Genomic DNA, 24,822 nt, shown 5'->3' on the forward strand with positions numbered 1-24,822 from the left:
AGATCCGCTGCTCAGCAATAGATTAGCATTAACAATACCTGAATTCACAGTTCCTGCTGCTAATGTAACTATAGCCCTTGCCCCTTGGAATTTACCTTTTCCAGACCCAGGTTATCAAGGTATAGATGCTGCAGAGAACTTGCCACTGGCAGAAAGGCTCCGTTTCCAATATATTTGATAGGGTTCTTTGACAGCTTTAACTCCCCAAGCATCGGCAGGTTTAGTAAAGCACTTGTAGGTACTTCAGAGAGAACGTTCTCATCCAGGTGGAGTTTCTCCAGCTCTTCAGTAGCATGCAGTGCCATGGGAGATACATAATTGATGTTATTTCCTGTCAAACAGAGCCAGCGCAGCTTCTCTGCTCCAGTCATCATGTCATCAGAAAGGAAACTGATAGAGTTATACTGCAAATGGAGAGCAAAAAGATTGGGTAAAAATTTGAAGGCCCCTTTGGGAATCTTTGTGAACTGATTGTGATCCAGGTAGAGGTATGTGAGCTGTGGGATACCCTCAAATGCAGCAGTATTAATGGTGGAAAGCTTATTGTTGGACAGATAAAGATAAATCATTTTCTTCATGCCGAGGAAGGCTCTTGACTGAAGCTCAGCAATGTGGCAGTTCTGCAGATGGAGAGAGACCAGGTTCTTCAAGTCAGGAAATGAGTTCTTGGGCACTGTGTGAAACTCATTCCGTTGCAAATCCAGAAGGCGAGTATTGGCTGGAAAACCTTTGGGGATTTTGCGGTGGCCTTTGTTTTCACAGCTGACATGTAACAGATCAGGCCTGCAGACACAGTTTTGAGGGCAAGATGTAAATTCTTCAGTTGACGTTATAGGGGCAGGTACCTGCTCTTCTTCCACCTCTGAAATATTGCTATCACACTTCAGATCTATGGCTCTTAATGACTCAAGGTGCTCTCCCCTGAATGAAATTGGACTTGAGCAGACAGTATTAGCCTGGATTGTGGATTTGTCTACCCATTCTTTAAAAGGGCGCATATAGCAATTGCAGTGTATTGGATTACCTTTCAGGTTGACCTTTTTTATCTGTTTGAGTCCAGTCATTGGCTGCATCATTTTCAACTGATTATTCTGAAAGTCAATGAGGGTCAGACTGGGGCTCTTTTCAAAAGCATTATGAGAAACATCCTGAAGAGCCATATCATTTAAGAAAACCTGTTTCAAAGAATCCATTTGGACTGCTTCCTCACCTATAAAAGTCAAAGGATTCCAACCTAGATCCAATCGGGTGACACCAGACAACTTGGAAAGGGCTTCATTTGGCAAGTATTGGAGCTCATTATGATCAAGGCTTAGCCTTTTAAGTGTTGGCAGGCCAGCAAAAGCCTGGTCTGCCACGATGTTTAATGTGTTATTGGACAGATTAATCCATTTGATTTGGTGTAGGCCTTGAAAGATCATGTCAGGAAGATAGACCAGGAAATTATTGCCCAAATTCAACAAATTAAGGAACCCCAGTTGACTGAAGGCTCCAGGCTTGATTTCTTCTATGTGATTATTTTCCAGAACAAGCTGCTGGAGAAAGGACAATCCATCAAAAGACTCTTGGTAGATGAATGCAATGTTGTTGGAGCCCAGATTGAGGTAGACAAGGCGTCCCAAACCCCTGAAAGCACCTTCCTCAATGGTTTCAATGTTGCATTTCTGCATGTTCAGGTGGGTGAGATAAGGAATAGGAAGGAAGGCACTCCCTGGAATCACCTTGATATTGTTGCCATGGATATCTAATTTATTGGTAAGCTGAAAGACATAAAATATATATTATTTTTCGATTTCATTTTCATTTACCATTTATATACTGCCCTTATCCAGAGTGGTGTACAAATCAAACACACATGATGAAACATTAAAAGACACAATAAGTACAATACAAATTCAAAAGTGACATGACAGATAAACTGATTGCCATATTAAATCCAGCAGCTGTAAAACACATTATTTAACCTATCCCAACAAATACTGCTTGAGCTGTCTTTTAAACAATCCTGTGTTCTTCTGTGTCCTGAAAATTGCAGGCAATTTATTCCACTCTGTTGGACCCACCACAGAGAGGATGCATCTCCTCGTATCCTCCAAACGAAACCGTTGAAAATCTGGAATTGTTAACAAACAAGTCTGATTGAAGCACCCACTTTGGGCAATATAGATGGAGACAATCTGACAAATATTAAGCTGAATCAAGATGCATCCTATAATGATCCATAACAATTCATATCTCATTTTAAACTTTTTTAAAAATGTTTTTGGTAGACATATTTATGTTAAACCTATTTTATTGACGACAAATACAGCAGTCAAGAGAAACAATCAAACATAAACAAAGAATTCCAGTTGTCCCGGATTTCCAATTTTCTCCCCATCCTCCCATACCATGCGCATATCCCTTCCCAATCCTAACCCCTCACCTCCACAGCAGCCCAAGTTTACTGTCCAAAATTCCATAGGATCTGCCACGTGAACATCTTCTCCTACCCCCACCTACCATAACCAACCCCAGATAACCTTAAAAACAATATTTTAAGCCATATATCTGTATCAAGCTAAATCAATCTTACACAAGAAACAGGTGTAGAATTCAATTTAAGTAACCTGTCGTGCTCAGGCTAAATATTCCAAACTAAAAAGCATAAAACAAACTATTTCACACCAACAAAAACTGCTGGTAAATGCAAAGTACACAGCAGCACTTCCTAAGTTGTTCTATCGTCTCGGAGCTGTTGAAAAAAGCTTTTTGCTGCTTCTGAAGAAATGGGTTTGACTAGCAGACACAATCCAAAGTTGCGCTGGATGAAGTAAGGCACATGAAATCTTATTAACATAAATCTTGGTACATAAGGAAGCGAAAGCTTTTTGCTGAGTGTGCACTTTAGCAGTATAATCTTGAAAACACTAAACTTTCTGATTATTATATTCCAAACATTGTCCACCATGCAGGGCTTTCAGGATAGCTCACTTGTGTGCTAGATGCTGAACACGAAGAACAATCACCCTAGGTTGTGCCCAACCACCAGTCCCAAAGCTTATCCGACAGGCCCATTTGATTTTAAAAGGGTCTTCAAAGGTGTCAAGTAAGTTCAATGGGTGTGGGAGCCAAGTCTCTTAGTCTTCACCAGATCCGCATCCTTCAGGGACTCAGAAAGGCCAACCAGGTGCAAAATATTGCATTGGGCTGTACCCTCCATAGCCTCCGCTTTGTGTTTTATCTGTTGGAGATCAAGGCGAAGTTGATTCATAGCCCACGATGCTTCTGAGCCCCAGCATCCAGTACTTCCACACAATGATGATGAGCATCAAACTCCAGATCCAGATTATCTAAATGATCATGAGCAGCCTCAATTCAATCATGCATTTGCTGTAATTTTGCTCCAAGGTAGCTTCCACTACCACTCGCACTTCTGTCACAATTTCCTTAGTCCATTCGGAACAAACTAAAGGACTTGGCAGGGCTGATCAAGTCACCATCTTGGCTTCAGATCCCCTTGTTTTCTCTTGGGCCCTAGGGTCAATCTCAACGCCATAACATAAGCAAATTCTTTAAACTCTGCACCACTCCGATCCACCCAGCACAACTTAAAGGCTTTATTCCCCGTTTCTTGCAGAAAACGTACAAGATATATAGCCAATTTGGTGGGGAGACAGAGCTGCTGAGCAGACATCACATGTCTCTTTAAATTTATTTTCATTTAAAACATTTTTTACAAAATAAATTCTTCATTTCAAAATAGTAAGAATTTTGCAGCTGAACAAATCTCAGGTTCAATATCTCCCCCTCTCACCCTAACTATAGTTCCCCAACCCCTCCCCCTGTCTCTTCCCTTCCGTGAAACTCTATATGAAAAAGGTGTTGGTTGGAATTAAGCACGCAACAGCAATAATCGGGTACAAAGTTCTACAATGCCCTCAAAAAGTTCATAAAATCATATTCTAAAACATCTATCCCTAATTATCTCCAAAATAGTGCCCCCAACTTTCCCTCTTTGTTTATTGTGTTATTCCACAAAGGAGGTCCACATCTTTTCAGACTTCTCCAGACACTCATTTTATTGCTGCCTTTGGAGTTCAATGAAGCATAAGTTAGAGTGGTCTGCCCTGTGTAGCCATAACATTTCTCCTGACTGACACATACATCCACAGGAATGCCTGTTTCTAATGCACTTGTGTGCACATGGAAGCAAAATAGACTTCTCGCTATTTTTGAGGACAGTGCTCTTGTCAGGCCAATTTACCAGGCCAAGAGCCTTTGAAAATTGCCTTTTTTGAGTTTATTTAATACTTGTTACTTAATTCTGATATCAATATTGCAATGCTAATTTGACTGAACCTCAGTTTTTGAATTCTTATATTTAGCAAAAGTAACCAGATCGGGTCAGGTTTTTCATACCACCATTGCTTCTGTTTATTCAGCGTGTTGTCTGGTTTTGATGACTTTGCTTTGAAGGGGAAAATCTGCTTAGAAAAAATATTTTTGCGCTTGCCCTTGTTCCCAATTTGTTGTAACCCTCTCCATCCCTTTAGTAGGATTGTCAGGGTCTGATGAGTGGAAAGAAGCCATTATTAGATGGATGCATAAGATGTTTCCGATGTCTTTGGAAAAGCTACAGAATGCTGATCAGGGATAGAGTCCAGGTAGCCAGTCGTTACTTCATTGGCATTTTCATATCATGTACTTTGCATTTTTGCATTGCCTAGGCCACTGATATGTTTGGAGAACCTTGGGCAAAGATCTGGATACCTAAGGGCCTTACAGCCTGATTATTTAGTACATTTATGGCATCAACAAATTAAAACTGGAAATGAGAAATTAAATACCCTATGACACTGACAGGTAACAGTGTGATGAACTGATGTTTAATAATCATCTGTCTCAGCCCCTCCGAAGGGACACCATCTTGTAGTGGTGGAGGGGCTTCTGTGTTTCAATGACTCAGAAGGCTATGCTGAAGGGTTACCCATATCAGACAGGCCTCTGAGGAGAAACCAGACAAAGAGTGTCCCAAACTAGGGATGGTGACCTGAAGCTCGTACGCTCAATGGCCCAGCTGTCCTCTGAAGTTCTGTCTTTGTTTACTTGAAATTTCCTCTCTGCATTTGCAGTTACCTTAACTGAGAGGAAGGGGACAATGTGGGGTCAGCTGCTGATGACCAGCGTTTTGTCCCCTGTGCAGCAAGTGTGGGACCGCTGTGTGACGAGCTGCCCACAGATGACTGGGTTGATGAGTCCTTTGATTAGCGCCAGTGAAGGAACGTCGATGCTCTTGGACCTGGAAACAACTTCATCGCTCCTGAGTCATTTAACCACCATGTCCAAAGGAGTGGAGGAGTGAGTTAGGAGTGTATGCTGAAACGGAAGTCGTTTACAGCTGAACCCGTGTCGATGGTGCCACTCCTAAACCCGTAAGAGCTATCAGCTTGGAGGTTTTGGCTCCCATGGAGGCATAGGCATAGTTTGACTGTTTCATTTGGGGGGGCAAAGAATGGGCGGAGCATATTAGCATATCATTTGCATATATACATATGCAAATGAATATGCTAATATGGAGGAAGGAATTGAAATTTACAGGCAAAATATCACAGATGCACATTTCAAAAAGCTGACACATTTCAATTAATAAATTATGAATAAAATACTTTTATCTACCTTTGTTGTCTGATCATTTAGTTTTTCTATTCGCTTTGGTCCCAGTGTCTTCTGTTTTATGCAGTGTCTTCTTTCAAGTAGGCTTCCCTCTGCTCCCCACCCTCCCAGTCCCATCCATCTCTTGCTCCTTCCCTCTGCTCCCCACCCCTCCCAGTCCCATCCATCTTCTGTTCCTTCCCTCTGCTCACCATCCCTCCGTCCCATCCATCTTCTGCTCCTTCCCTCTGCTGTGCCTGACCTCTCCCAATCCCATCCATCTCCTGGTCCATCCCTCTGCTCCCCACCCCTCCCAGTCCCATCCATCTCTTGCTCCTTCCCTCTGCTCCCCACCCCTCCCAGTACCATCCATCTTCCCTCTGCTCCCCAGCCCTCCCAGTTCCATCCATCTTCCTTCTACTGCCCCCCCTCCCCGCGAGGTCCAAGATCGTGACTCCGTTTCCCCCTCTCTTCCTCCCTCCCTCCGGCGCAGGCAACAGTCTTCAGCTTTTTCAGCGTTCCTGGCAGCGGTAGCGATGTACACGCTGCCTTCGGTCTGCCCCGGAAGCCTTCTCTTCAAGTTCCTGTTCCCACCTATGCGGGAACAGGAACTTGAAGAGAAGGCTTTAGGGCAGAGCCGAAGGCAGCGTGTACATCGCTACCGCTACCAGGAACGCTGAAAAAGACTGCTGCCTGCGCTGGAGGGAGGGAGGAAGAGAGAGGGGTAGACGGACACGCTCCTCTCCGTCCGCTTGGCTTCCCTGCCCTCTCTGTCTGCGTCCCGCCTTCCTCTGACATCAGAAGAAGGCGGGACGCAGACAGAGAGGGCAGGGAAGCCAAGCGGATGGAGAGGAGCGCGTGCCTGCATGTGTTTTTTTTTAACTAATGGCGCGGCGGCGCCTCGTCGTCGTTTGGGGGGGCATTGCCCCCCCCCCCAGTCTACGCCTATGCGTGGAGGTTACATTGAATATCATCTGGAAGGCGCTCCAGGACCTAACGGTGGTAGTAAATAATTTTGCTTCAGATATAATCTTATTAGTGAGCCACATGGATAATCGAATCGAATCCTTTGAGAATGAAAAATGGAAACAGCAAATGAAGTTCTACAGGAATAGAAAACGGTTAAGATTTTGAAAATGATAATAGACCAGAAACATTTGAACAAAATGAATATTATTACAGATGATTAATATCGAGATTGTTGTTTCCCCAGAGTTCCGGGTATGACTCCTAAAGGTTTTTCCTCTGAAATGATACCTCTTAGTATATTAATTCAAAAGGAGTGAAGCCTGTGAAACTGGGATTACCTTAATCAGTGGGAATTGGATTAGAGATTCAAGTGTTTGTATTGTTAAATAATTTCTGGTTTTAAAAGAGAAAAAAATGAAATCAGGTGTATTATTTCCACTAATATTTTATTTATTTATTTATTGCATTTGTATCCCACATTTTCCCACCTATTTGCGGGCTCAGTGTGGCTTACAATACATTGTGAATAATGGAAATACAATTTGTTACAAATCAGTTATGGATTACATTGTGAGAAGTTAAGCGAAGACAAAGTCAAAGTATCGTTGGGGAATAGGACAAGGAAAAGAACAATGGAACAGTGGAAAGAGACAACGGGAAATTGATAGGGTAATAGTTCGGCAAAAGAACGTTCCGTATAACATTTTCTGTGAGTAAAGGTATAAATGTGATAAAATTACGGGGGATGGGTGTTCAGAAGAGAATGTATTGGTGTATTTCTGAAACAGTGAGTGTGGGTTTCATGCGTATTGATCCTGCCGGGGGTCGCGTAATATTGGACAATAAGTATGTTTCCAATGATATTAATTGACTATACACCGTCTTGGGTTTGAAGAAGCCAACCGGATGATCAATGTGGAATAATGATTCAGATAAATAATAACTGGGGATAATCAGGTCAATACCACGTTTTCTTTGTTTACTGTTGTTTAATTAATCTCCTTGTCTTGTTTCACTCTCCCTATTTATTCTGTGGTCTAAGAAAGAGAAAGATTGTATATAACCCATTTTATCTAGTTGAGATTGTTTTCGTCTAATATTGTATTAATGTACAGTCTTCTCTGTATTACTGTTTGCAAGTGACCCTTGTAAAATGAAAAATTATAAATAAATGATTAAAAAAATCATCTGTCTCAGTAGCACACTTTGAAATCCTTGTTAATGATTTAATTGAAGTTTACTTGTGTCCTCTCCATTTGTTAACACAAACAGAGCAGATCAATCAGTAGTATAGTTCAAAACTTTATTATAAAATAATCGCCCGACCCAGACTGTGTTTCACCCACAAGGGCTGTGTCAGGGGCTTGAAATCGATCCAAGCTAAAACAAAAACAGCAGGACAAAAACCCAGCAGTTTGACGTCCTCCAAAACAAGGTCTATAAATGTGCTTCAAGGAGGGACATCATATAGTCACGCTCATCAAGTGCTCACTGATATGAGCTGCCCCATGGTTGTTAAAGCATGGCAGCAACATATAATCGTATAAGACTTCTGGAAAAGGTGGCTTCAGGGGTACCCTTGTCCTTACTGACAAATGAGTGTAGAGGGCAGCTTCTGTATATATAAACAGAAACCCCTACTAGGAATGTCTTGGGAGAAATATGGTGATACAATGAAGTAATGTGAGTGTATAGGACCTGATTCCATATAGGGTGCCTGAAAAATTAGCGCTGAAAAAAAATTTCCACCAAGGCGTACTCTCTAAACCACGCTTAAATTTAGGTACGGTTTATAGAATATACCTAGCAGCCATTATGGGGCCTAACTCTAGGCGCGCCCATTTACACCAAGTAAAACTTGCTGTAAATGCTGGCACCTAAGTTAGGTGTGGAGCAGGTATATTCTGTAACCCTGCATGTACTTTTTCAGAACACCTACGACCCACCCATTCTACACCCATAGCCATATCACCTTTTCGGCAGCATGCATTAGATTTTACGTGCACTGCTTTACAGAATACATTTAGTGAGTTGTATGCATAAATTCTAATTAATGCCAATTAGTGTTGATAATCGCTTGTTAAGCACTGTTATCAATGCTAATTGGCTTGTTAAAGTAATTAAATTGCACACTTAAATCCAGAATATGACCGGATTTGTGCACGCAATTACAGTCATGCTATATAGAATCTGAGAGATAACGACGCCTGTAAGAATTCTTTCAGGACCCTCACTAGCCCAGTACCATACCAACTTAGAGAACAGGGGTGGTGCATACCATTTTGCTACAGCATCCCCTGTGGCAATGGTTACAAGGGTTCTACTTGCCCATTAAAAGCCAGAGATCACTAAAACGAATGGTGGATTTGTAGACATTAACAGTGCCCCCCTAATTCTATAATGTTGCGCACAAGGGAGGCGAAGCCACTTCTGGGAGCATTCACCTGGAGACTGTCTGAGTGCTGTAACATCTTGCTGAAGAGCGTGGTGTAGAGAGCTGGTGCAGTCTCCTTCAGGGATACCCAGGCTGTGACGTCATCTGGGCCCTACCTACTTCACCATTTGGAGCTGCTGCCTTGCGGCGCATGGCTGCAGGGCATGCCCTGGTCCTTGAGAGCCCCTTGGAGCACTGAAGAGCATTGAGGAATTTTCAGGTGTTTCTTTTCCTGACATAATGGGAAAATGAAAAGCGAAGGTTAAGGTACCTACACCTTCAGTGGTTGGCCCAATGGATAAGCATTTGACAGTGATGGGCTCTCCTGGGGTCCAGGGTGTTCAAGCTCTGTCTCCTGTAGAAATCTCATTAAGTTCTCCAGAAAGGACTCCACCCCTTCCACCTGTTTCCGACAACTCCGGGATCCCAGGTGGTTCCCGTTCAGTCTTGGGTGACACTTAGAGATCCTGTAGAGAATCAATTGATACCTTATTCAAGTTTGCCTTCTGTTATTAACTTGTAGACTCTCGGGATGCATTAGGTACCCCAAGCTTGGTTCAGAAAGTTACTTTGAAAATTTTGGGTATTTAAATTTATGTATGGAAGGGTTGCTTAAGTCTGTTATTTCTCAGTCAATATCCTTCTCCCAGCAGATGGTAGACAAATTTGTTAATGTTGATACTAATATAGCTTTTCTTGATAAGTGTCTCGGGGGTTGAAGTGCAGGTGTCTGCTCTTAAGGCCACTTCCAATTCTGCTATTAAAGGATTCTCATGCTATCCATGTTAAATTGGAATTAATGGAAAATGGGGCAGTAAATTGCTAAAATGAAAGGTAGTGTGCAGCTGTTTACTGCCTGAGCCCTTACCGCCAGCCTTTGACTTATCGGTAAGGGCTCACACAGTACTCGTGTGTCAATTACCGCTGGGAACACTCCCCACGATAGAAAATAGAAAACTATTTTCTACCATGGGAACCAGCGCATGCAAACTTCGGAATTACCACCAGGCACCCACGCTACGTCAGCGGTAGTGCAAATTTGGCATGCACTACCTGCGTGTTAGCCCTAACGCCCCTGTGCTACCGTAGAGGAGGGAGGTCTCCTAGAAGGAGAGCATCACCCTGGTGAAGTAGGAAGTACTCCTATAGCCAGGACCTGCCCACCAGGGGATGTACTATCCTCTCGCACCGAGGAGGAGTTGCCTAGTGGTTAGGGTGGTGGACTTTGGTCCTGGGGAACTGAGGAACTGAGTTTGATTCCCGGCACAGGCAGCTCCTTGTGACTCTGGGCAAGTCACTTAACCCTCCATTGCCCACCGCATTGAGCCTGCCATGAGTGGGAAAGTGCGGGGTACAAATGTAACAAAAAAAAAATGTCTCCAAGTGATGACCAGGAGGGAAAGGTTAGAACAGCTGTTGTAGTTGGTGATTCGATCATTAGGCATATAGATAGCTGGGTGGCTGGTGGATGTGAGGATTGCCTGGTGACTTGCCTGCCTGGTGCGAAGGTGGCAGACCTCACGCGTCACCTAGATAGGATTTTAGATTGTGCTGGGGAGGAGCCAGCTGTCTTGGTACATGTGGGTACCAATGAGATGGGAAAATGTGGGAGAGAGGTTCGGGAAGCCAAATTTAGGCTCTTAGGTAGAAAGCTCAAATCCAGATCCTCTAGGGTAGCATTTTCTGAAATGTTACCCGTTCCACGCGCAGGGCTCAAGAGACAGGCAGAGCTCTGGAGTCTCAATGCGTGGCTGAGACGATGGTGCAGGGAGGAGGGTTTTAGATTTGTTAAGAACTGGGCAACATTCTGGGTGTTGGATTATTTGTAGTAAATAATTAGCAGATTTTAGTACACACAGCTTCAGCTTTAGAAATGTTAATTTCTTTCTTCATCTCTCTCTCATTCACCCCTGAATAATTCACTGCTGAGTCACTTTAAAGTTGAAGTAACAAAACATCTGTTTACTCACAGTTTGTAGTTAGATTATAATCAGACAGGCTTATATATACATATTACTATACATTTGTATTATCAGCTCCTTCCATGTGCTTAGATGGTAATGGATGCTCACACCACCATAGATCCTCTCAGGTTAGGAGAGATCATGAGCTCCATGTGCTCCATGTGCTGCATCTGCTGTGTCTGACCCCCACAGGAAGTTGCATAGCTGTGTGACCTCTCTAAGTAATTCACATCAGAGGTCACAGAGTAATCACAGAGAAATAATAGGTGACAGGCAATGCATGTAAAATACAATTACATTCCAACAAACCCCTTCTCATGCATAACTGTCATGCAATTATTTATTCATACAAAGTCCAAGCTTTATACGCAGATCCTCAAAATGTTCTCTGGGTAACGGTTTGGTCATGATGTCAGCTGTCATCTCACTGGTGTGACAATAGTGTAGACTGATGACCCCTTCTTTCGCCAACTCTCGCACGTTGTGGTATTTCGTTGCGATGTGCTTGGTGCGTGACTGAACCTTGTCATTCTGTGACAGTCGGATGCAGCTCTGATTATCTTCCATTATCTGGATTGGTTTCTGTTCAGCTATTCCAAAATCCAGCAAAAGTTTTTCAATCCACATCAGTTCTCTGCACGCTTCCGATACGGCCACATATTCAGCTTCTGTAGAAGACAACTCACAATACTTTGTTTATGACTGGCCCATGAAATTTGTACATTTCCATACATAAACACATATCCACTTGTGGATTTATAATCAGAATGATCCCCTGCCCAATCTGAATCACAGTAACATATTAGTTTTGGATTACTATTGGCTGAAATCTTTAATTTACAATCAATGGTACCCTTTAAATACCTTACCATCCTTTTAACTGCAGTCCAATCTGATTTGGTAGGTGAGCTGACCCTTCTGCTCAAAATTCCTACTGCATTGCTATATCAGCCCTGTATGTGGTAGCTAGATATAAAAGCTTACCTATGGCTGATCTATATTGGATGTTATCTGGTAAAGGTTCTCTTACTGTTTCATCCTTCAGAAAATCAGTGATCATGGGAGTGCTTACAACTTGGGCATCTTGCATACCTAAACTTTCAATAAGCTCATTTATTTTCTGCTTCTGGCTTAGAAGATAAGAACCATCATTTTGTTTCTCAATTTCTATACCAAGATAGTATGACACATTACCAAGTTCTTTTATCTCAACATTGAGGTTTAAACACTTTACAATGTCCTTGTACTCTTGCTCACTTTCGCTTGCAATGAGCAGATCATCAACAAAAGCTAAAATGTATGCATATTGTCCATTTGTGCACCTAGTGTACAAGCATTTATCTGCTTCACCTTGCTTAAATCCTAAATTTGTCAATATTTCATGCAATTTATCATTCCAACATTTTGCATTTTGCTTTAATCCATAAAGACCTTTGTTTAATTTACACACTAGCTGTCTTTGTTTTGTATTTATGAAACCTGTTGGCTGTTCCATGTACAAGTCTTCAGTTATATCTCCGTGAAGAAATGCTGTTTTCACATCAATGTGTTTGACTTGCATGCCTTTTGAGACTGCAATGCTCAGAAGTGTTCTTATTGTCGTGTGTTTCACTACAGGTGCAAACACTTCATCAAAATCTTCTCCATATTTTTGAAGATATCCCTTTGCGACTAATCTGGCTTTATACCTTTCCACTTTTCCTTGTGCATTCCTTTTTAACTTGAATACCCATTTGCATCCTATAGCTTTCTTGCCAGGAGGTAATTTTGTAAGAATCCAAGTATTATTTTATCCAATGCATCAATTTCTTCTTGTGCAGCTTTATGCCATTCAGCAGCTTCTTCTGCTGGCATTTTCTCAATCTCATCCCATGTTAAGGGCTCTTGAGCTTCTGCTGACTTTGTTAGGTAAGACAGTCTTGGGGGTGGAACACCTTTGTTTTCCCTGGATGAGCGTCTGACAACAGGTTGGTCTGACCTTTCCGCATCCTCAAAATCTGAGAGTCCTTCTCCAATTGATTCCCCTTCTCCAACTGTACTGTCTTCTTCAATGATTCTTTCTGTGTCTGCTTCCTCTGCCTGTTCCTCGTTAGATACAGATGAGTTGCTTTCAGACATCTGCCTTGGTATGGCATTTATATACACTGGCATGTCTATTATGGTTCTAGTTTCATATTCTGGATGATAAGGCTCATCTGGGATAATCCAGCCTTTATCAACCCTTTTGTTTTCATCAAAATATGTAACATGTCTTATGCCAACAATGCCAGTTTTCAGATTTAAAATTCTATATCCTTTGTGTCCTGGAGCATAGCCAACTAAAATGCCCCTTTCTGTTGTGGAATCCAGCTTATGCCTTCTTTGCTTTGGTACATGAGCATATGCTGTACTTCCAATGTTCTTATGTGTGACAGGTTTGGCTTCCTACCATGCCATGTCTCATGTGGTGTGCGCTCAGCGCCTTTAGTTGGCATTCTGTTTTGTAGGTACACTGCTGTGAGAATGGCTTCCCCCCATAGTCTTTTAGGGAGATTGCTATCTGACAGCATACATCTGGTCATTTCCACAATTGACCTAAATTTTCTCTCTGCAACAGAATTTTGCTCTGGTGTATAAGCTACTGTTGTGATATGCTGAATGCCTTCTTGTTCTAGAAATGTGCGCATGCTTTGTGAAGTGAACTCACCACCATTGTCGGTCTGAAGAACCTTTGGTTTTCTTTCAAATTTATTGCTCACCATGGCTACGTATTTCTTCAGCATGTCTGTGACTTGACTTTTCTCTTTCAGCAAATAGGCCACACAATATCTAGAGAAATCATCCAAGAATATTAGCACAAATCTGTTATTTCCCAATGATGGGATATTAAACGGTCCACATAAGTCACTGTGTATTAAGTCCAGCACTTTATTACTCCTATTTCCTGTGTATGCAGGAAATGAGGGTCTCACACCTTTTTGAGTAACACAGTCTATGCATTTCTCCATTTTACCAGCATCTGCACTTATCTGAATGCCGGTGGCCAGTTGCTTACTGTAAAGATCCTGGATCACCTTAGAATCACGATGTCCCAGGCGGCGGTGCCAGATTTCCAGACTACATTTACCATCATTCTTCCTTAGTTGCGCCATATGTGAGGCTTCACCTGAAATTAGGGTTACCATTTTGTGTCCTCTGAAAAAGAGGACACATGCCACGCCCCCGCCTGCACCCGCCACGCCCACTGCCACGCCCCTTTTGGATCGTAATTCCGCCCCCTTTCCCCTCCCCTCTTCACATAGTCCCCTCCCCCGCACCCCCCCATCACATACTCCCCTCCCCCTGTCACATGCTCCCCTCCCCTTCCTTACCATCTTCCCTGGTGGTCTAGTGACGTCTTCGGGGCAGGAAAGAGTCCCCTCTTTCCTGCCCGGAGCGCTGCCTGCCCTTGCCTACATCCTTCTCGGTCTCGGCTGAGGATTCAAAATGGCCGCCGAGAGTTGAAGCGGCCTCGCGAGACTTCAACTCTCGGTGGCCATTTTGAATCACCAGCAGAGACCGAGAAGGAGGATGGGCAAGGCAGAGCTCCGGGCAGGAAAGAGGGGGCTCTTTCCTGCCCCGAAAGACGTCACTAGACCACCAGGGAAGATGGTAAGGAAGGTGAGGGGAGACCCACGGCGCCAATGGATCGCGCAACTGCACGCACGCGCGCCCTCCCGCACGCACGTTTGTCCAGAAATCCGGACAAACGTGCATGCAGGCAAAACCCGCCGGACGCCCCGGACATGCCCTCAAAAAGAGGACATGTCCGGGAAATCCGGACAAATGGTAACCCTAACCTGAAATGTTCAGCTTATAAACATCATTATGCATAAAAGCTTCAGCATACACTTCATCATTTTTAGAGATTGTGCACTTACTGTTTTCAAAATGAATCACAAATCCCTTCTTATCTAATGTAGATACACTAAGCATATTGCAAACTGCTTGGGGAATATACAAAACATCACTTACAGGAATTTCTTTAACTTCATTAGACACTTTGCATTTTAAGAATCCAATACCTTTTGCTTGGATCTTAGCAGTCCCTGCGTTTGCAGTTTTAAGAATACCTTCCTCTGGACACATTTCCTGAAAGAAATCTTTAGAATTGGTTAAATGGCATGTGATCCCCGAATCCAAAATCCAAGTACTTTCATTTGAATTATTATTTACCATAGTCAAAGATTTTTCTGCCATTAGAAAGCCCTGGTGTTTATCTTTGTCCTTCATACATTTCCTGGTTTGAAAATTCTTTAGTTCCATTGGCTTAGGTGAGCTAGAGGGAGTGTTTTGTGTTTCCTTACACCATTTAGATACATGTCCCTCCTTTCCACATGAGTAGCAAATCAGCTTGCCCTTGGGTGGAGTTTTCCCATAGCTCCGCCTTCCTCTGTTCTTTGCCAAGAAATTTGTTTCATTTCTCTCTGACTGACTTTGAGAACACATCTCCTCAGAATCATTTATTATGCATTCCTGCCTTAGTTTTGATGTTGCCTGTTCAAAAGATTGCCCTTCAATGGCCTCATTTACAGACCTAAAAACATCAAACTTCTTTGATAGTGAGGTAAAAAGAAATGCTCTTTTCAATGCATCACACATGGGAATTCCAGAAAGTTCTAGCTTTTGAAATGAAGACATAAGATGCATAATGTGATCATTACATTTACTTTTATCCCTTAATTTGGTTTCATTCAACTCTGCTAACCAAATTGGTTGCTGCTTTGCATATGTAGTTGCATACATAGTTCTCAGTTTATATAAAATGTCCTTTGGTGTATCTTTTCCCTCCACTAATATGGCTTGTTTCTCTGAGAGAGCTTCCAAAAGCATGCACTTCACATAATAGTTTGCATTGTCCCATTCAGCCATATTTTCAGCTGTTCTGTCTTGGTCTAAGCATATATTTAATCTTTTTGCTCGAAGGAGACATATGAATCTTAATTCCCACTGCTGATAATTAAACTCAGTTAATCTAGGCACCTTGAGAGAGTAGAACAATGGTGAATTTCTTCCCTCAGCCATTTTCTTAGCCTTCTGTCTGCTGTGTGGGGGGAGAGAGAGACAGACTGAATCTTTCCTTTAAAACTTAAGAGAAAAATGTGGCCTTTTTTTCTGCCTGGTAATATTTCTCTTCTTTTTCAATTCCTGGCCCTGGGCCCATAACCCTTTTGTTGGATTATTTGTAGTAAATAATTAGCAGATTTTAGTACACACAGCTTCAGCTTTAGAAATGTTAATTTCTTTCTTCATCTCTCTCTCATTCACCCCTGAATAATTCACTGCTGAGTCACTTTAAAGTTGAAGTAACAAAACATCTGTTTACTCACAGTTTGTAGTTAGATTATAATCAGACAGGCTTATATATACATATTACTATACATTTGTATTATCAGCTCCTTCCATGTGCTTAGATGGTAATGGATGCTCACACCACCATAGATCCTCTCAGGTTAGGAGAGATCATGAGCTCCATGTGCTCCATGTGCTGCATCTGCTGTGTCTGACCCCCACAGGAAGTTGCATAGCTGTGTGACCTCTCTAAGTAATTCACATCAGAGGTCACAGAGTAATCACAGAGAAATAATAGGTGACAGGCAATGCATGTAAAATACAATTACATTCCAACACTGGGGAAGGGGGAGCTTATTCTGAAATGATAGGCTCCACCTTAACCAGGGTGGGACCAGGCTGCTGGCATCAGCATTTAAAAAGGAGATAGAGCTGCTTTTAAACTAGAAACGGGGGAAAGGCCGACAGTCACTCAAAAGCGCATGGTTCGGGATAAAGTATCTTTCAAACATATCACCAAAACAGGGAAGATAGGGTATCCTGATAGTGAGGTTGCAAAAGAGACCGTAGTAGATCAGCCGGGGCATAATCGAACGCGAACGCCCATCTCCATGGGCGTCTATGTCTGAGAACGGGTATGTGAAGGGGTGGGACAGACCATATTTTCGAAAAAAAATGGGCGTCCACCTTTTGTTTCGAAAATATGGTTTGTACAAACCAAAATGCCATGGATTTAGTTGTTTGTGAGCTGGGCGTTTGTTTTTTTTTTAGCAATAATGGAAAATAAAAACGCCCAGCTCAGAAACGTCCTAATCCAAGCCATTTGGTCGTGGGAGGGGCCAGGATTCGTAGTACACTTGCCCCCCTGACATACCAGGACACCAACTGGACACCCTAGAGGTCAGTGCGATGGACTTCAGAAAACGCTCCCACATGCATAGCTCCCTTACCACGGGTGCTGAGCCCCCAACCCCCCTCCCCCAAAACCCACTAGCCACAAATGTACAACAGTACCATAGCTCTTAGGGGTGAATGGGGCACCTACATGTGGGTACAGCGGGTTTTGGAGGCCTCCCATTTACCAGCACAAGTGTTACAGGTAGGGGGGGTGGGGCCTGGGTCCGCCTGCCTGAAGTGCACTGCAGTACCCACTAAAAGTGCTCCAGGGACCTGCATAAACACAGGCCTCTAGGACTTGTTGCTGCTGTATAACCTTGGCACACCAGTTGACACCTGAAGACTAATCTCTTTGAAAAAGTCCTTTATTTGAATAAGCACATTTACTCACAGTTAACTGCAGATCAGAGGTTGTGCCCCACTGGCAAAGAGTCTTTCTGGTACTGAGATTAGCAGTAGGTCAGAGCTGGCAGAATGCTGTACAATGCCCTCTTTTAGCAACATTCAAGGGAAGAACTAAGTTCTGTAACGTGGCTAACACATGAAAGGGATCTAAAACTGTGTTACAAAAATGGCCACTACCTCATGGACTACCGGAAACAAAACAGGGCACACTCTGACCCAGTAAGCAGGAGGAAAAGCACCATGGGAGTAGAGCCTACCAACTACCAACATCGTGAGCATTTGCCACAAGCTAGTGGAATCACGGAGCCCAATACCCTACACCCACCACAATACATTGCTGATGTGACTCTGCAGTGCGCATAACAGAAAAGGTGTCACACTCACCCGAGAGCCAGATCAGAACCAGGGAAAGGCTGTCAGAGGATAGAACACATTCTGCTGTCATGGAGGTGGGTACGCCATTTGAGGCTGGCATACAGGCTGGGAAAAAAGTTTGTAAAATGGGGTTTTTTTTGGTGGGAGGGGGTTAGTGACCACTGGGGGAATCAGGGGAGGTGATCCCCGATTCCCTCCGGTGGTCATCTGGTCAGTTGGGGCACTTTTTTGGGACTTGGACCTGAAAAAAAAGGGTCCAAATAAAGCGGACCAAATTCTCATCCAAAACGCCCTTCTTGTTTCGATTATCAGCTAAAGACGCCCATCTCTCCTCGGCCGATAACCACGCCCCAGTCCCGCCTCCGACACGCCCCCATCAACTTTGTTCGTTCCTGCGACAGAGTGCAGTTGAAGACGACCAAAATCGGCTTTCGATTATACCGATTTGGTCGCACACGGGAGAAAGACGCCCATCTCCTGATTTGGGTCGAAATATGGGCGTCTTTCTCTTTCGAACATAAGCTGGCAGGTGTCCTTAAATAAAAATCAAACAAAAGATTGCAAATTAATACTGTCAAGAAAGGGTTACACTGGACTTTCTCTGTCATCTTACTTTTGAATATTTTTTGAGTAAAGTGTATTTGTTTCTCTGCCACTGAGTCTGTATGTTGAGGCTGAATGTGAGTGACTGTGCTGTATATGCCAGGCAGGAGTGAGTGACGGTAGGGGATCCATGAAGGCTGGGCTTGGAAGCTCGTCTTTCCCCTTGCCCAACATGGCCTCTGTCCTTCACACACACACTATCGCCAGGATCTTGAGAAGTCAGTAGGATCCAGGTGGTTATACAAGTTATCATGATTGATATCAGCAAAGTGGAGAATAGGATTTCAGTGTTCTGGCCAGGACTTTTAGAAGAACAAGAGACTGGTACGAACAAATGGAAAATCCACTTTTCTTGCTCATGTATTTTAGTAACCCAAATAGCTTTGTCTTTTTGATCTGTGTTTGTTGAAACTACTTTTTCTACTATTTTGCTTGTCCCTATCTTTGTGTTAGCAAAAACGTTTTGTGTGGACTTTTAAAAAAATTTTTAAAAATTTTAGACTGTGTGTTGTAATCCCTTTGCACTTAGAAGTTATGCTCCACTTCCAACTCCCCATGGAAGAATCCTAAATTCACAACTGTATTGAATTGGTCAGTGCTCTGTAATACTCAAAGGTGGTCTGATGCCTCTTTTCAGGGCATACCATAATCCTAATTCCAGGAACTGCTCACCCTCAAAACACAAACCTAGTTCTTCACCACTCATCTAACCCCCACTGCACTCACCTGTGGAATGGTAACGGGAACCCGGGTGAGATTTTTATTCACACAGGTGACAGAGTGTTTGATGTTGTCACAGATGCAGAACTGAGGGCAGCGCTCGGAGCGCCCTGTCCCTGCCAGCGTGAGATAGAACAAGACCAGGTTTGCAAATGTCAGCATCCTGTGAAAGTAAGAAAGAGACTGTCAGTTACAGAGAACGGGTATGAAGGAGTCACAAAACTGGTATTGTTGCAGGACCTGTTACCCCCCACATTTTTAAGATAATGTTTTTAAAAATATGTTTTTCAGTCTGATGAAATGGAAAGACATATATATGGACACACTAAACACTACTACATTGCTGTACTTGGAAAGCACTAGGATCTTGAGCCTAAGAGAATTATGGAGAATAAAGACGTTTTGGTCACCTGAAACATTTCTATTCTGACCAATTAATCTGGATGTAAGAAAACTGAACAAGCCAATAGAAGAGGAAAAACGTCACAACAACATTAATATGTTTATACTTGATATACTGCCATTACTAATAAAAGGACAGTAGTTTATAAAACTAGAAACACATATAACATTAAAAGAAAAGGAACGTCATCAATTGATGGGAAAGCAGCATTCGTCCAAAGAAAACACACTCCTACAATATGTAAAAGTACATAAAAAAAGAAGCAAACAGATAATAGGTAATGTGACTGTTCTGTGAACCGTGTGCTGTCAGAGACCAAGAAAATATGGAGAAAGATGCAGAGATATTTTCCATTGTATTAGGTGCCACAGGCTTGTTTAAAAACAATTTCCAAGTTCTCGTTGACACAATGTGAGGACTATAATGAGTGTTAGTAGAAAATTTGAGAGACTGCGATCAGACTCCATGTACCCTGGCTTAGGAGTGAGCAGGGGTGGACCGACAGTGAGCTGGGCCCTTGGGCACTAAGGGTCATGGACCCCTAACCACCTATCAAAAAATGTTAAAAATAGATAGAAGCTAGGGGAGATTGGGCCCCCTACTGTTATGGGTCCTCGGGCACTGCCCTATTATTCCAATGGCCAGTTCGCCCCTGGGAGTGAGGTTCATTACTGTCATGGTATGTGCAAACCTAACTCATGTGGAGTCACTGCCCCCAGAAGAAGGATGGGGAAAAAAAGAGATGAGTGAGAAAGAAAGAAAGAAAGAAAGAAAGAAAGAAGAAAGAAAGAAAGAAAGAAAGAAAGAAAGAAAGAAAGAAAGAAAGAAAGAAAGAAAGAAAGAAAGATAAAGTAGGAGAATGGTGCTTGCTCTACTGTACATAAGTATTGCCGTACTGGGAAAGACCAAAGGTCCATCGAGCCCAGCATCCTGTTTCCAACAGTGGCCAATCCAGGTCACAAATACCTGGCAAGATCCCAAAAAAGTACAAAGCATTTTATACTGCTTACCCCAGAAATAGTGGATTTTCCCCAAGTCTATTTAATAATGATCTATGGACTTTTCCTTTAGGAAGCCGTCCAAACCTTTTTTAAACTCCGCTAAGCTAACCGCCTTTACCACATTCTCTGGCAACGAATTCCAGAGTTTAATTACACGTTGAGTGAAGAAAAAGTTTCTCCGATTCGTTTTAAATTTACTACATTGTAGCTTCATCACATGCCTTGGAAAGCGTAAACAGACGCTTCACATCTACCCGTTAAACTCCACTCATTATTTCCAATTCCACTGTATCTTTTTTGAGATGCGGCGACCAGAATTGAACGCAATATTCGAGGTGCGGTTGCCTTGAATATTTACCCAAGGCAAAGATACAAAAAAACATACATAATAAAATACAAACAAGAACAACAACTTCAAAACAGTGAAAGCAAAAGTAGCTGCAGTAAAATCAGCTTAAGGTGAGTCCTAAAAATTCATGAGCAGAGTCAAGGAGGCACAAAAAATGAAAAGCGCAACAAATAGTCCGTCTGAGACCGTTTAAAATAACCAAGTCTGTATTCAATCTTCAATTGTAAAGGAAGCTTTTTCCATTCCACTTGTGCAATGACAAAGAATACTCCAGTTCTAGTTACATCCAAGTGAAAATGCTGTAAAGCAGGGACCAAAATGATTATGCATATGCAGGGCCACCGAGAAACTGGGCTGGGCCCGCCCCGCCCCGCCGCTGCCGTCACCCCCTCCCCAATGTCATTATCGTCATCGCCCCCCTCAGTTCACCACCGGGCCGGGCCCCCCTGAATTCAAATCATAGCGCCTCACCTCGACCTCGCTCCATGTGAAAGAAGCGTAGCAGCGACAGTCTGCAGATCGCCTTTCTTCGGGCTTTCCCTCTCTGTGTCCCGCCCTCATGCAAGTTACGTCAGATGAGGGCGGGACACAGGGAGGGAAGGCCCGAAGGGAGGCGATCTGCAGACTGCCGCTGCTGCACTTCTTTCACACGGAGCGAGGTCGAGGTGAGGTGCTATGATTTGAATTCAGGGGGGCTCGGCCCGGTGGTGGACACAGGGGGGCAGGTGAAGGGGACTGCAGCGCCGGGCCCCCCTTGGAGGCCCGGGGAATTTTGTCCCCCCTGCCCCCCCTCTCGGTGGCCCTGTGCATATGTCTAGTAGCACTATAGGAATGATTAATGCACTACTGTAAATATGTAAGGGCAGATCAAAGCAGTTGACAACCCTACAGAAGGAGGGAAAACAGAGAGAGAGGATTAAAGAAAAAGGAAGATGGATGAAGGTGAAGGGGGCCACCAAAGAGGAAACACGGGGAAGAACAATAGAAGGGGAGAAGAAAAGGAGAGTGGCATCATCCAAGGATCATCTGAAAGGTAGCTGAAAAGGCCAGGTTTTAACCACTTTCTTGAATTTGAGGAAACAAGACTCAAGGCAAATATGAAATGGGAGAGAGTTCCAGAGAGGTGGACCCAGATAGGAACAAGCTGAGTCTCTGGAAATGTTCAGACAAAGATGAGAAGGGGATAGAAAGGATAGGAGAGCAGCCTGGGAAGAAAGAGAGCGAGCTGGAATGTAAGGGCTCAATATTTGCTAGATAGGCAGAGCAGTTCAAATATATGAGCCCATCCAGAGTGTTTCTGTTCACTCAGAAGGGAAGATACCTGCAGGTGCTATTAAGGTGATGGTATATGCAGATGATATCACTTGTTTTGTACCAGATGCCAGGAATTTGAGATGATATCAGACTCTAAAATGAACAAAGTAAAATCCAAAGCCCTGTGGGTAGACCCTAATGAAGCCCAGCAGTTGCTGTCCAGATTGGAACATTTGAAACAGCTTGTGAGGGAGTCTATAGGAAATTACCATTCCCGCTTAACAGCACTCAGTCACAGTTGTAAAAGGTGGACCACAGAGCAAGGAAGGGATGGCTGACTCAGCAGGAGCAGAGCAGAGAGGTCGTGGATAAGGTTGGATAAAAACCTTCAGCACAGTTCAGTCAGAGAGGCCCAGAGGAGACAAGAGAAACCCTCCACTGTAGAAGCTCTACTCAGGTAGGCCAAGTTTATTATGGAACCCTGCTGAAATTGTAACTTTTGAACTATGGGCCAAGCCTGGCCAATTGTGTTGCATTTTTGAAAGAGAACTGTAACTCTGGGACTCTAGACCAGAAGCAGGCTGTTTGTGCTGCCTTGTGAAAGATACATTAAAACATACCATGGCCTGCAGCAGCTGGACATGGGAGAGTACTTTATGAACAGAAGAACTACTTTTGGTGTGTTTATTTTCTGATCTGTGAGAGGAACAGATCACCCATCTTTCTGTTCTGTTCTTGGTTTATTTCACTTTTAAATCTCTGTGGTATTGTATTTTTCAAGACTTCAGGCCTGCCCTCGCTCACACTGTTATACAGCCACTCAATCAAAGTTGCCATCTACTGAGCCTTTAATGGAAGAAATGACTTAAGTAATTAGGTAGCAGTAACTAACTAACACACACAGCGACTAACACTGGCTGCAAATACTATAGCAGGGCTTGTTTATCCACTGCTACTCTAGCTTATATCATTTTCATGCATTGACTCCACATGCAATGTTTCACTAGGTTAGTCACCCTTATTTCTATACCCCCCCCGCTATCTTTTAAGATGTTTTAAAGAGTATTTTGTTGACATTGTAAGTAGCATACTACTGTTTTGAAGCCTAAAGGCAAAACTGTACATACCTTGTGGACATGTCAAGGTAAAGAAACTCTAGTTCAATATATTTTGCTTGCTAAGAACTGTTGCTGTATTGTGGGTATGAATAAAAATAATCCAGTCCAGGTTTTCCCCAGTATTGTGGGTATGAATAAAAACAATCCAGTCCAGGTTTTCTGCCTTAAGGCCTTGGATTGAACTCTAAAGACACCTACAAGGCTTATACTTTTGGGAATGGCTGGATGTGCCTGAGGAATGGCGAACCCAAGGTTTTCACAGCGCACAATTAGCATAGGATTAGCTCGTGAGCTCTTACTGCCTACAAAATAGGTGTAGGTAAGTGTTCGTATAGTAATGGCTAAATGCTAATGGGTGCAAAAGCAGTAATTATTATGTAAATGAGGGAAAAGTCTCAACTACTACAGCTATATTCACACATCAGTGTTAATTTTATAGCATGTAGAAAAAGTCATCACCGACTGAAAAACCCTCAAATATTTGTTTTTATCCCTATACTTTTTATTGAAAGAATTATTTTTTAAAAAAATGTATCCTTTAAATTAAATGACTGTAATGTCTAAGTGAAACTAAAAAATGACTTGTTCATTTGTTGGAAAAAGTCAAGCCGTTCACTTATCTTGTCATATTCTTTTTTTTCTCTTTTTCAATACTGCATCTGTTCCATCTCAGTACTGTGTACAGTACTGAGATGGAACAGACGCAGTATTGAAAAAAAGAATATGACAAGATAAGTGAACGGCTTGACTTTTTCCAACAAATGAACAAGTCATTTTTTAGTTTCACTTAGACATTACAGTCATTTAATTTAAAGGATACATTTTTTTTAAAAATAATTCTTTCAATATAAAGTATAGAGATAAAAACAAATATTTGAGGGTTTTTCAGTCGGTGATGACTTTTTCTACATGCTATAAAATTAACACTGATGTGTGAATATAGCTGTAGTAGTTGAGACTTTTCCCTCATTTACATAATAATTACTGCTTTTGCAATTATTAGATTTTCTAAAGAGTGAGCAGTATATCTGGGGTTGGAACTTTGTAAATGCTAATGGGAAAATTAGCACATGGCCATTATTGCAGAAATAGGAAAATCAGCCATTTACCAGCAGTGCTAAAAGTTTCCTTAGTGCACTTGAAAGAACCACATTGGGATAGAGCAGGCCACATTTTAGCGCTGCTGAGTAAAAGGGCTCCTAAGAATTTTCTTGTACCCTTGTTTGTGCATATTTCCAATACCACAGAACTTTTTATTTGGGCTGAACAACAATGCTGTGGGAGTGTAAAATCCAAAGAGTTCAAAGGAGTATTGTATGATAAAACCTGTACTTTTCTGTGCCATCGTGTTTGTTTATTTAAATTTGACTCAATATTTAAGTTTTG

The 24,822-nt window shown here is 42.6% G+C and overlaps 1 protein-coding gene across 1 annotated transcript in view; it reads right to left on the bottom strand.

Moving 5' to 3' along the window:
* Window positions 1-24,822, bottom strand: part of CHADL (chondroadherin like) — a 72,109-nt gene that overhangs the window by 27,517 nt on the left and 19,770 nt on the right. The window contains exons 2-3 of the mRNA XM_030189981.1: window positions 19,318-19,474; window positions 96-1,760 (exon numbers count right to left, since the gene is read on the bottom strand). Of these exons, the coding sequence (XP_030045841.1) occupies window positions 96-1,760; window positions 19,318-19,473 (1,821 nt within the window). The 5' untranslated portion in view covers window position 19,474. The remainder of the gene's footprint in view (window positions 1-95; window positions 1,761-19,317; window positions 19,475-24,822) is intronic.

This window comes from Microcaecilia unicolor, chromosome 1, assembly GCF_901765095.1.
Source record: "Microcaecilia unicolor chromosome 1, aMicUni1.1, whole genome shotgun sequence".
NCBI classification, from domain to species: Eukaryota; Metazoa; Chordata; class Amphibia; order Gymnophiona; family Siphonopidae; genus Microcaecilia; species Microcaecilia unicolor.